The sequence below is a fragment of the Euleptes europaea genome, chromosome 2 (assembly GCF_029931775.1).
Source record: "Euleptes europaea isolate rEulEur1 chromosome 2, rEulEur1.hap1, whole genome shotgun sequence".
NCBI classification, from domain to species: Eukaryota; Metazoa; Chordata; class Lepidosauria; order Squamata; family Sphaerodactylidae; genus Euleptes; species Euleptes europaea.
In genome coordinates, this window is record NC_079313.1 from 3,292,316 (window position 1) to 3,304,261 (window position 11,946).

The 11,946-nt window shown below is 51.3% G+C and overlaps 1 protein-coding gene across 1 annotated transcript in view; it reads right to left on the bottom strand.

Moving 5' to 3' along the window:
• LOC130493998 (uncharacterized) overlaps window positions 1-3,047 on the bottom strand; it is a 121,825-nt gene extending 118,778 nt beyond the window's left edge. The window contains exon 1 of the mRNA XM_056867629.1: window positions 2,919-3,047. Within this exon, the coding sequence (XP_056723607.1) occupies window positions 2,919-3,047 (129 nt within the window). The remainder of the gene's footprint in view (window positions 1-2,918) is intronic.
• Window positions 3,048-11,946: the final 8,899 nt, after the last annotated feature.

Consider the following 11,946-nt stretch of genomic DNA (forward strand, 5'->3'; position numbering starts at 1 on the left):
GACATTTGGAGACCCTGCATGGAAGGACAAGTGTCTCTCTCAAAACCATCCTGTTGGCAGCTCCTTCTGCATTTGGAGGGAAGAGCTTGGAACTTAGGCTTTTGGGCTTCCGAAAGACCGCCTGGATCCCAGATATCTCTTATTGTGTCTGTGTGACTTTCTTTCTTAGCTACAAAGCTGAGCATAGGTGCGATCGAACCTCCATGTATAATGGTAGTGTACTCTTCTCACTTTAAAAAAAAATTTTTCACTGTTCCTCCAGTGTGGTGTACAGGGATTGCCCTGCCTCCGCTTGATCACGACCACCCTGTGAGGTAGGCTAGGCTGAGAGTGAGCGACTGAGCCAAGATCGCCTGGTGAGCATCCAGCGCTAGATGGACTCTCGTGTGTCTGTGTATATGGAGAGAGAGAATGAGAATTGGGGGGGGGGCTCCTGTTTTCCTGCCGGCCTTCTTGTAGAGCAGTGGTTCCCAACCTTTTTTGGACCAGGGACCACTAGGACTTTTTTGTTCGGTGCAGGGACCCCAAGGTTCAAAATAAAAATTCAGAGAATTTGAAAATAAACTTTAATCATAACTGTTAGTTAAACATTAAACTCAGAATAATGTTTGAATATGTTTTTTTTTAATAATAGAGAACTTTTAATTGAAAATATTAATTTATTATGGGTTTATAACTTTGTTTCGCAGACCTTAATTTAGTTCTCGCGGACCCCTGGGGGTCCATGGACCCCCGGTTGGGAACCAGTGCTGTAGAGCCACTCGGCATGTTCTCAGAGGCACCGGGAAGCGTCTGCCGGAGTAGCGGATTGCAGACAGTCCTTTTTCTCACCGCAGTGCTTTGAACGGCTGCTAGCTTGAGGGGCGGCTGCTTCTCGAAGGGCTGGCTGGGTGAACGTTCAATTCTGTTCCGACCTTTTCATCTTCGCTTTAAGTCTTCTGCGTTTCCTACGTTTGTCTGCGAGTTGGTTGCATTTTTATTGTCAAAGGTAGCTGTCTTTGCTGCCGCCGGACGAATCCTTTCCAGGGCTCCGCGGCTGGCTAAAGTTGGGGACCTTCTTAAAACGTACAGCCAGATGTCCATCAAAGAACTGTGCATTTTGGTAAGCGTTCAAACCGGGGGGCTTTTCGGGGAGGTTTCTATCCGAAAGCCCAGCTTTTCCGGGTCGCAGAGCCAACCAAATAGTGTTTGTTTTGTGCGCGGGATGGGTTTTGATGGCTGACAATTGACGAAATTTTGTTGACAGCCGAGCGGGCCCGGGTGAGCCAATGTCTATTTACTCAGAAGTAATTCCCACTTCATGCGGCTTACTCCGAGGTAAGTGTGTGCTTGGGGCTGCGGCCAATTCCAATCTCCCTGGGTATCTTTTTTGACATAATTGTTTGGTAAATTAAGATGTGGTCCTTCCTTTAGAATTATTATTTTTTTAAAGACATTACTTTTCTTGTGTTGGGTCTCTTACCTCTTGTTTCACAGCTTGGATAAAATAAAGTGTGTGATTCTCTAGCCGCAATTATTCTGCTTGTATTGGTGATGTCAGAATTGCGCTAAGGGCAAAAGGCTTTGGTCAGAGCGCCGATTTCGCCCTTCCGTTGATGAATTTTGCAGGCGCGTTTTTATGAAGACGGCTTGCGCAAATAATCTCAGAAACCCTTCTGTGGAGACGTTGAAATAAACGTTTTTAAGACCCCTGTAATTGAAGCAGGTCCTGTTCCTAAATTCTTGACTGTTATCGGGACAGGCAGCGATTACTTGCTGTGCGCTCTGTACGCGCTCAGAAATACTGAGCACGTAGCCCTGTAGGCATTGTTTGTGAGCATATGTGAAGAGGTTGTGCCTTAATTATGTTAAGAGATTGTGCTTTAGTCGAGTTTTAAAAAATGGAGAGGCACTCAGTTAAAAAGAAAAAATAGATGGCATTCTGCAGAAGGTTCGGGAAACGCTTGGCCAAGTTTTCAGCTGGCGCTGGGTGGGATGAGGCCTGGTCTCCCAGTTCTTTCAAGGATCCTCTCTCGCTCTGAAGGCCTTGGAAAAGTGGCATCTGGTTTAACGGAAGGGGCATGGCTTCCGTGTTAGCCTGTCCACCAACGTAGATCCAATGGAGGCCCTTCTTGAAACCCCCACTCGGTGAGGTGGGCGGCTGCCAGATGCAGGGGCTTTTTGGTGGTGGCCTTCTGCGGTTGGGCCATCTGGCTTTCGGGCATCTTGTTCCCGTGTTTTTGGGGTTCATTTGGAGTTCCCTGGCCTGTTAACTTTTTCCAACTTCAGAACATAAGAAAGGCCCTGCTGGGTCAGACCAAGGCCCATCAAGTCCAGCAGTCGGTTCCCACCGTGGCCGACCAGGTGCCCCCAGGAAGCCCACAAGCAAGATGACGGCAGCAGCACCATCCTGCCTGTGTTCCACCGCACCCAAAATAATAGGCCTGCTCCTCTGATACTAGAGAGAATAGGTGTATGCATCATGACTAGTATCCATTTTGACTAGTAGCCATGGATAGCCCTCTCCTCCGTGAACATGTCCACTCCCCTCTTCAAGCCTTCCACGTTGGCAGCCATCGCCACATCCTGGGGCAGGGAGTTCCACAATTCAACTATGTGTGGTGTGAAGAAATACTTCCATTTACCTGTTTTGTTTCTCCCCTTCCCATGGTGTCACCGCTGTTGCCTGCCTTCTGAATGTCCTTTACAAAAAAAGCCACGAGATTCTCTTTGATGATTCCTGGGAAGAGGGGACAGAAACCGTTTTCTGGACTTTGGACCAGGTGTGGGGGCTCTCCCAAAAGCACACGCGTGACCAGTCCAGCGCCTCCCCTGCGGGGAAGGGCTGGGGTGGGGTCTTGATTATGACACAGGACTCGCGCTTCAGAGACTCCGAGCTGTTTTTGAGCTCCCACACACACACCATACTATTCTCTGACCCACGGGGGTGTGGGCTCGCGGATGGCGTGACGTCTCCCAGCTTTGCGCCGGTGATCTGGAAGATTCTCTCGCCCTTTCTGCAAGGATCTTTGCAGGGCTCTGGGGTTTTGCTTCAGTAGCATTTCCATGGCGACTCTGCCCAGGTTTCTTTGGTGGGGGGGGGCTTGTGGGCCCTCCATGTGAGCAAGGGGCCGGTTTGTAGGGCCGTGGTCTCTTCAGTCTGATCTGGGGCGGGGGCACTTTCTTCCATTCTGCCCCATACAGCAGTCGGTCAGGATTTGGGGAGGGTTCTCCTTTAGATGCCTGCAGGGGAGGAAGGATGCCCATTACAGGAGGACTGTGTTTGTGTGTGTTTGCTGGCTAGAAAACTGCCATAAGAAGGGGATTCGTGTTCTCTGCTCTCCGAGGGAGTTCAGGCTGAGAGATCTTAATGCAGTAGGGTTGCCAACCTCCAGACAGGGCCCGGAGAGCTCCTGGAATTACAACTGATCTCCAAACTACAGAGACCAGCTCCTTTGGAGAAAACGGCAGCTTTGGAGAGCGGGCTCTTCGGCATCGGATCTCTGCCAAACTTCAGGCTTTACCTTCAAATCCAGGAATTTGCCAACCTGGAGTTGGCAACCTTATTATCCTTGGGAGCCAGCGTGGTGGTGTGGTTGAGAGCGGTGGCTTGGAGCGGTGGAGTCTGATCCGGAGAACCGGGCTTGATTCCCCACTCCTCCACATGAGCGGCGGAGGCTAATCTGGTGAACCGGGTTGGTTTCCCCTCTCCTACTCATGAAGCCAGCTGGGTGAACTTGGGCTAGTCACAGCTCTCTCAGCCTCACCTACCTCACAGGATGTCTGTCGTGGGGAGGGGAAGGGAAGGTGATTTTAAGCCGGTTTGATTCTTCCTTAAGTGGTAGAGAAAGTCGGCATATAAAAACCAACTCTTCTCCTCCTCCTCTCGGGGGTCAGGAGGGTGTCATGCCTGAAGTTGGAGGCCTGGCAAACCTCTTGGGTGGCGTGAACACCTTGAAGTGTCTCCGTACAGTATAACAGCTTTTAAAAGTGGAGCAGGAAGACTTTTATGAGCTTTAAAGTATCTGTGGAAATGAGAAAACATTAAAACTTTGCAAGGGAAGGGGTTGTCCGTAATCTTTAAAGACAGGTGCCGGGGCTCTTGTATCCCCTCCACTCTGCTTCTGGGCTGGGCTGAAGCTGCTCAGTGGGGAGGGACAAGCACTCTATGCATGCTCAGGAATACTTTATTGTTCCATACATCTTTTAAGCGGGTGCAGGGAAAGACGGGAGAAGCTGGTCGGGATGGCCGGGCAAGTGTGTTACAGCCGGTCTGGTGAAGTGATAACCTTGCCAAGCTAAGATCTGCAGAAAGTCAGGCTGAAAGCCCCCCAGCCCTGGTGTGTCGCTCACTGGAAGTCCCTTGGGTCAGTCGTGGTCTCTTGTGTTCATCTACCTCACAGGGTTGTTGTGAAGATACAAATGGGCAAGGGAGAAGACAATGCTTTGAGCTCCTTAGAGGGAAGAGCAGGTTAAAGATGCATGAAAAAGAGGACCACAGCTCTGGACGTTCTAGTTATCCCTCTGTCTTTTTGGCTGCTTCCTTAGGCATAGAAGTCGGTGTGATTTCCGTCTCTCCTGGTGACAATGGGCAGAACCAAACGCATAATGCACCTCTGTATGTACAGATATGGACTCGCAGGCCAGAGTGCATGATGAGTCATAGAATCATAGAATCATCGAGTTGGAAGGAACCACCAAGGTCATCTAGTCCAACCCCCTGCACAATGCAGGAAACTCACAACTACCTCCCCCACACACCCCCAGTGACCCCTACTCCATGCCCAGAAGATGGCTAAGAAGCCCTCCCTCTCATCATCTGCCTAAAGTCATAGAGTCAGCATTGCTGACAGATGGCCATCTAGCCTCTGCTTCAAAACCTCCAGGGAAGGAGAGCCCACCTGAGGAAGCCTGTTCCACTGAGAAACCGCTCTAACTGTTCGAAAATTCTTCCTAATGTCTAGACGGAAACTCTTTTGATTTAATTTCAACCCGTTGGTTCTGGTCCGACCTTCTGGGGCAACAGAAACAATTCATGTTCATGGCTGCTGACCCGATTTCGCAGCGTGATCGCTAGCATAGAACCTCCATGTTCAGATGCAGTCTACCAGTGAGCGCCAGGTAGTGGGCAGTGGAGGAGAACCGCGCAGCCGTAAATGCCTTTGGAAGGGCGGCTCAGAGCCATTTGGTGCTGGTCACCATTGGCTACGGAGTGTGGACCCAGGCAGACGGTGGCGCACCCGAGCAGTTTGTTACATAAACACTTTGGGTTGGATCCTGCAGGTGTGTTCTTCCAACAGTGATGTCTTCCCTCTGAGTTGCCACTCTTTGCACAGAAGAAATGCTCAATCCATTCTCCGCAAGAGATTCTTGATTCTTAATTCTTAGCCAAGAGAAAACTATTGCCAATTCAGTAATGAAAATTTAGCTGGAATTGAAATGTTGGGTGATTTTGGTGGGGAGAAACCGGGACGGCAAATTTCGAGTCGGGCTTCTGCATCTTGTCAATGTTTGTTTGTTTTGTACCCGGGTCTCCATCTGTAGCCTTTCTGCCCAAAGGATTCCCAGGATCCTCTGCCGGATCATGCCTGGGACAAAATGGCTGGCGATGGAACCGCGTGCTTGCCAATTGGTTCCCCCCCCACAAAGGCCTCTGGGTAGTTCAGAAGAAAAGAGCCTGTATTTCCATCCCTCGGAAATCTTTGGATGCTGGAGCGGAGGAGCTGCCGCATCGTCTTCTCCTAATTGATTATTGGAAACTGTTAATTGGTCCCTGCCAGGATGGGATATAAATTTAATGAGACCGCTGGTGCCGGACCTTCCTCCTGCCTGCACTGCCCTGTGTGCATCCATGTGCGGGGTTTTTCCTTTCCTTCCAGAGTTAGCAGGGGAGCTATTTTGGATCATTTCATGGTACCGCTTTTTAAATCGTGCCTTGGCAAGTATTCCGAGGATGTTCTCTCTTCCACCCCCTCGGCATATTCCGAAAGTGGCAGGCTGTTAGCTCTTTGTGCGGCACTTGTTCCTCTTGACCAGAGGGAGGTTGCTGAAGAATGCACTCTGCGCATGTTTAGAGGCATGCACTCAGTTATCTGTTTAGTACCATGCACTCAGTCGTCTGAGTGGCCCTTTCTTCCCGGAGCTCAAGCTTGTGGTCATGGTTTTCTTCTCCAAGCTTAGAGAGGGGACCGGCCCAAGGTCAACCAGTGAGCATCCGAACAGAACAATGACTCGAACCCAGGTCTTCCGGGTCCTAGTCAGACACACGGCGCTGACCTTCCTTCGCCTTGGTTTGCTTCAAGGCCTGTTCCTACTCCAAGTTGTGTTGCGAGATTTGGCCTTCTCCGACATCTGCAGAGTGTGGCTGGCAGTAGGTTCATGGATATGTTTCGTGTGTGTGTTTATAGAATCAGAGTTGGAAGGGACCACCAGGGTCATCTAGTCCAACCCCCTGCACAATGCAGGATATTCACAACTACCTCTCCCCCAACCCCCCAGTGACCCCTACTACATGCCCAGAAGATGGCCAAGGTGCCCTCTCTCTCATAATCCGCCTAAGGTCATAGAATCAGCCTTGCTGACAGATGGCCATCTAGCCTCTTCTTAAAAACCTCCAGGGAAGGAGAGCTCACCACCTTCCGAGGAAGCCTGTTCCACTGAGGAACCGCTCTAACTGTTAGGAAATTCTTCCTAATGTCTACACGGAAACTCTTTTGATTTGATTTCAACCTATTGGTTCTGGTCCGACCTTCTGGGGCAACAGAAAACACCTCGGCACCCTCCTCTCTATGACAGCCCTTCAAGTACTTGAAGATGGTTACCATATGTAGCACAATTGCTGAGTTCATGGCTATTTTTCCCTTGTTGGCACTCCCAGGCTCAACAATATCCACACACCCAATTGACCAGCGGTGAAATAGTGCCTGCTGGTAGTATACATGTCCATCTGTCCTTAGGCTCTGCATGTGGCTCTTACCCATCTGAGCTGTTGGGATGTTCATAAACATTCCTCAGCCCTTCAGCAGTTAGAGAACGGGCGTAGTTCACCAGACTGGAGCTTTCACAGCCAATCAGTGTCAAGGTTTAAGACGGCAGTCTGTTGAGCTCTGTCTCCCTTGTGTTGCTCGAGAAACTACGTGGTGAGGTGGTTTTGGAGAGGAGAATCTGTGTGTGTCCAGTTGGGCACATGCGTGGCAATATGTGCATGCCCACAGGCACTGGCGTGCAGGTAAGGAAGAAGAAGAAAAAGAAGAGTTGGTTTTTATATGCCGACTTTCTCTACTACTTAAGGGAGACTCAAACCGGCTTACAATCACCTTCCCTTCCCCTCCCCACAACAGACACCCTGTGTAGGTGGGGCTGAGAGTGTGACTAGCCCAAGGTCACCCAGCTGGCTTCGTGTGTAGGAGTGGGGAAACCAATCCAGTTCACTAGATTAGCCTCCGCAGCTCATGTGGAGGAGTGGGGAATCAAACCCGGTTCTTCGGATCAGAATCCACCGCTCCAGACCAATGCTCTTAACCACTACACCACGCTGGCTCTCACCACGCTGGAAGTCCGGCATGCTCCTCTGCCTCCTACATGCATGAAAAAGATTGCCCTCACTGGCCTCTGGGGGGACCCTTTATGGCTTTTCCAGAGTGGGCAGAGTCTGTAGGAGTGGAATCTAGGACTCATGCCCTACAGGGCTGGATGCGTAAGGAAGCAACCGTTTGGAGCAGTTTCGGTTTAGTGAGAACTGTGCGTGTGTGTGTGTGGTAAGTGCCGTCAAGTCGCTTCCGACTCATGGCGACCCTATGAATCAATGTCCTCCAAAATGTCCTATCCTTAACAGTCTTGCTCAGGTCTTGCAAAACGAGGGCCGTGACTTCCTTTACTGAGTCAATCCATCTCTTGTTGGGTCTTCCTCTTTTCCTGCTGCCCTCCACTTTTCCTAGCATGATTGTCTTTTCCAGTGACTCTCGTCTTCTCATAATGTGACCAAAGTACGACAGCCTCAGTTTAGTCATTTTAGCTTCTAGGGTCAGTTGAGGCTTGATTTGACCTATAAGCCACTGATTAGTTTTTTGGGGGGGCGGTCCACGGTATCTGTAACCCTCTCCTCCTACACCCCATTTCAAAGGAATCTACTTTCTCCCTATCAGCTTTCTTCATTGTCCAGCTTTCACACCCATACATAGTAAATAGGAAATAAGATGGCATACATTAACCTAATCTTGGTGGCCAGCGACACATCCTTACACTTCAGAGTCTTTTCCAGCTCCTTCATGGCTGCCCTTCCCAGTCTCAACCTCCTTCCTGGCTGCAGCCATAGAGGGAGGATAGAGGGAGCTTTAATGTGACTAGGAGGAGAAGCAGCTCTCTGACGCAGGGTTAGCAGCTCCGCTGTCTGCCAGAGGAGTGCGTTTTGCTTCCGCTATGTTCTCTGCTCAGAGCTCCGAAGCGAACAACGTCCGGGACCTCCTTATTGCTTTAAGTGCCGCACTTTCGGGGCCTCCGGTGGTCAAATCTCAGAGGGGAGCCGTGGATGTATCTTATTGCACATGCCTGAATTGCGCATGAGGCGCTCCGTGCCAGCGCACCACTTCCTTCCGCACCGCCCCCAAAGCAGCCTTTCCAAATCAGCAAGCGTTGTGGGATGTGTTTGAATGACAGTTGGAATAACTACAACCAAGGTCCACCGTGAGGTTAAAAGAGAAAATAGAACGGTTTTGTTTTCCCTTTTAAAAACGAGGTTTGCAGTTGGTTTGCAAACTCTGGCGCCCAAAACGTGTGCCGGAGAGCCTGTAACTGAACACATGCTTACCCCAGCACAACGAGAACAGTAGCCCTTGGGGTAAGAATACAGGTGTTGCATAAGCACACAAGAGGGTGTCTCTCGTTGTACGTCAGATGTCGGAGGGTGTTAGGGAGAGAGAGAGAAAAGGACGTGTGATACTTTTTGGGAAAAAACCAAAGTGACTTTGCGTGGTTATTGCGGCCGGTTATTGCGAGGATCGGCTGGTTTGTCCCAAAGAGAAGCTATTTTTGACAGCTGCAAAAAAGATAATTAGGAGCTTATTTTTATAAAACTGGCATTGAACTTTCTGCAACGGGGATGGGAAGTGAGGGAGAGAAGGAGAGGAGATTAATCTCGGGAACGGCGGACGAGGAAGGGGAGCTTTGTTGGAGAGGCGGAGGCGGTTTTTAAACAGTCACTTTACATTTTGTGCCTCCGAGATTGTGTGGGGGTGTTACCTTTGTGTTACAAGCAAGACGGCTGTGGGGGGGGGGAATGTTTGAGAGCCTTGGGGTTGGTTCTGGCTCTTTCTTGTCCTCTATTTATTTTTGTTTTTAAAGATGGGAGCCTGGAAATTTCTCAGCCCTGGCTCAGACTGGAGAGGGGCCGTTTCAGACGCGATCCTTTCGAGGCAGATTCCACAGCCAGAGTAATGCGAGAATGTGCCAAGTGTGGGTTGGCGGGCCTGTGTGTCACGCAAGCCGGCGAGTCCTGGCTGCTCCCCTCCCGGCTTTATCAAGGAGGGCCCAAGGCTTTGCATGCAAAAGATTCTGGGTTCGACCCTTGATCAAGGGTCTTGGGTCGCGGGTTCAAGAGAGACCTTTTTCCACTGGGGACACCACCGGTTGGCATAGATAATACTGGTCTCTGACATAAGGCGGATTGATATGTTCACTTAGTGCGGGGGTCCCTAATGTGGCGGTCACCAACCCTTTTCCTGGTGCCCACTGAGTGTTTATAAAAAGTGGGCAGGGCCAGGTGGGACTTTTGCTCAGCAAGGCTTCCGATTGCTGAAAGATTGGAGAGGGTGGACAGGGAGAAGCTCTTCTCCCTCTCTCATAATACCAGAACGCGGGGTCATCTGCTGAAGCTGGAGGGCGAGAAATTCAAAACAGACAAAAGGAAGTATTTCTTCACACAATGCATCATTCAACTGTGGAACTCCCTGCCCCAGGATGTGGTGATGGAAACTGGCAACCCTAGACAGTATACTTTTAGGGTTGCCAGCCCTGGGTTGGGAAATGCCTAGAGATTTTTGAGGGTGGAGCCTGGGGCGGGCAGGGTTTAGGGAGGGACCTCATCATGGGACAATGTCATGGAGTCCACCTCCAAAGGAGCCATTTTCTCCAGGGGAACTGATCTTGGTTGCCTGGGGATAGGGTTGCCAGGTCCCTATTTGCCACCGGCGGGAGGTTTTGGAAGGCGGAGCCTGAGGAGGGCGGGGTTAAGGAGGGGAGGGACTTCAATGCCATAGAGTCCAGTTGCCAAAGTGGCCATTTTCCCCAGGCGAACCGATCTCTGTCGGCTGGAGATCAGTTGTAATAGCAAAAGATCTCCAGCCACCACCTGGAGTTTGGCAACCCTGCCTGGAGATCAGTCGTAATAGTCGCTGGAGATCTCCAGGTGCTACCTGGAGGTTGGCAACCCCGGGGGAGAATGGGAGCATTCCGGTTCCGACTGCTGCAAAAGGGCTGTTTCTGGCTCGGCTGCCGTTGGGCTTTGGGGCCGTCGGCGTCGGCCGTTTCGGAGTGGCGCTCTTCCAATTAAGCCGTTTGGGGCCCGGCCTCTGTCTCTCTCGGTGTCTCTCTCGGTCTCCCTTCCCCCGGTCTCCTAACGCTGAATTATGAAGGCATTTGTATGCCGATGAGCGTGTCCATTTGGGCCGTGATGGCTTACTCCGCGCTGCCCTGCTGGAAGAGAAAAAGATGGTGTTCCCAGACTCCAATTAATGATCACGTTAGTAACTATTTATTTTCCCCTGGCAGCTTGTTTACTGAGACAAAGGAGATGAATGGCCAGAGATGGGGAAGCTGGCTTTTTGCTGGCCTGCCGGCAGAGGGGAACTTCTCCCGTTTCTGGACCGCCCATGGGGACGGGCCGTGGCTCAGTGGTGGAGCCTCTGCTTGGCATGCAGAAGGTCCCGGGTTCAATCCTAGGCATCTCCAGTTCAAGGGACCAGGCAAGGAGGTGATGGGAAAGACCTCTATCTGAGACCCTGGAGAGCCATGGAGAGGGGTCGTGGCTCAGTGGTACAGCCTCTGCTTGGCATGCAGAAGGTCCCAGGTTCAATCCCCAGCATCTCCAGTTAAAGGGACTAGGCAAGGAGGTGATATGAAAGACTCCTGCCTGAGACCCTGGAGAGCCGCTGCCGGTCTGAGTAGACAATACTGACTTGGATGGACCCTCAAGGGTCTGATTCAGTATAAGGCAGATAGGGGAGGGGCTGTGGCTCAGTGGAAGAGCATCTGCTTGGCATGCAGAAGGTCCCGGGTTCAATCCCCGGCATCTCCAGTTCAAGGGACCAGGCAAGTAGGTGATGTGGAAGACCTCCACCTGAGACCCTGGAGAGCCGCTGCCGGTCTGAGTAGACAATACTGACTTGGATAGACCGAGGGTCTGATTCAGTATAAGGCAGATAGGGGAGGGGCTGTGGGTCAGTGGAAGAGCATCTGCTTGGCATGCAGAAGGTCCCGGGTTCAATCCCCAGGGGCATCTCCAGTTACAGGAACCAGGCAAGTAGGAGATGTGAAAGACCCCTGCCTGAGACCCTGGAGAGCCATGGAGAGGGGCCATGGCTCAGTGGTTGAGCATTTGCTTGGCATGCAGAAGTTACCAGGTTCAATACCTGGCATCTCCAGTTACAGGGACTAGGCAGGTAGGTGAAAGACCCCTGCCTGAGACCCTGGAGAGCCGCTTCCGGTCTGAGTAGACAATACTGACTTTGATGGACCGAGGGTCTGATTCAGTATAAGGCAGATAGGGGAGGGGCTGTGGCTCAGTGGAAGAGCATCTGCTTGGCATGCAGAAGGTCCCGGGTTCAATCCCCGGCATCTCCAGTTCAAGGGACCAGGCAAGTAGGTGATGTGGAAGACCTCCACCTGAGACCCTGGAGAGCCGCTGCCGGTCTGAGTAGACAATACTGACTTGGATAGACCGAGGGTCTGATTCAGTATAAGGCAGATAGGGGA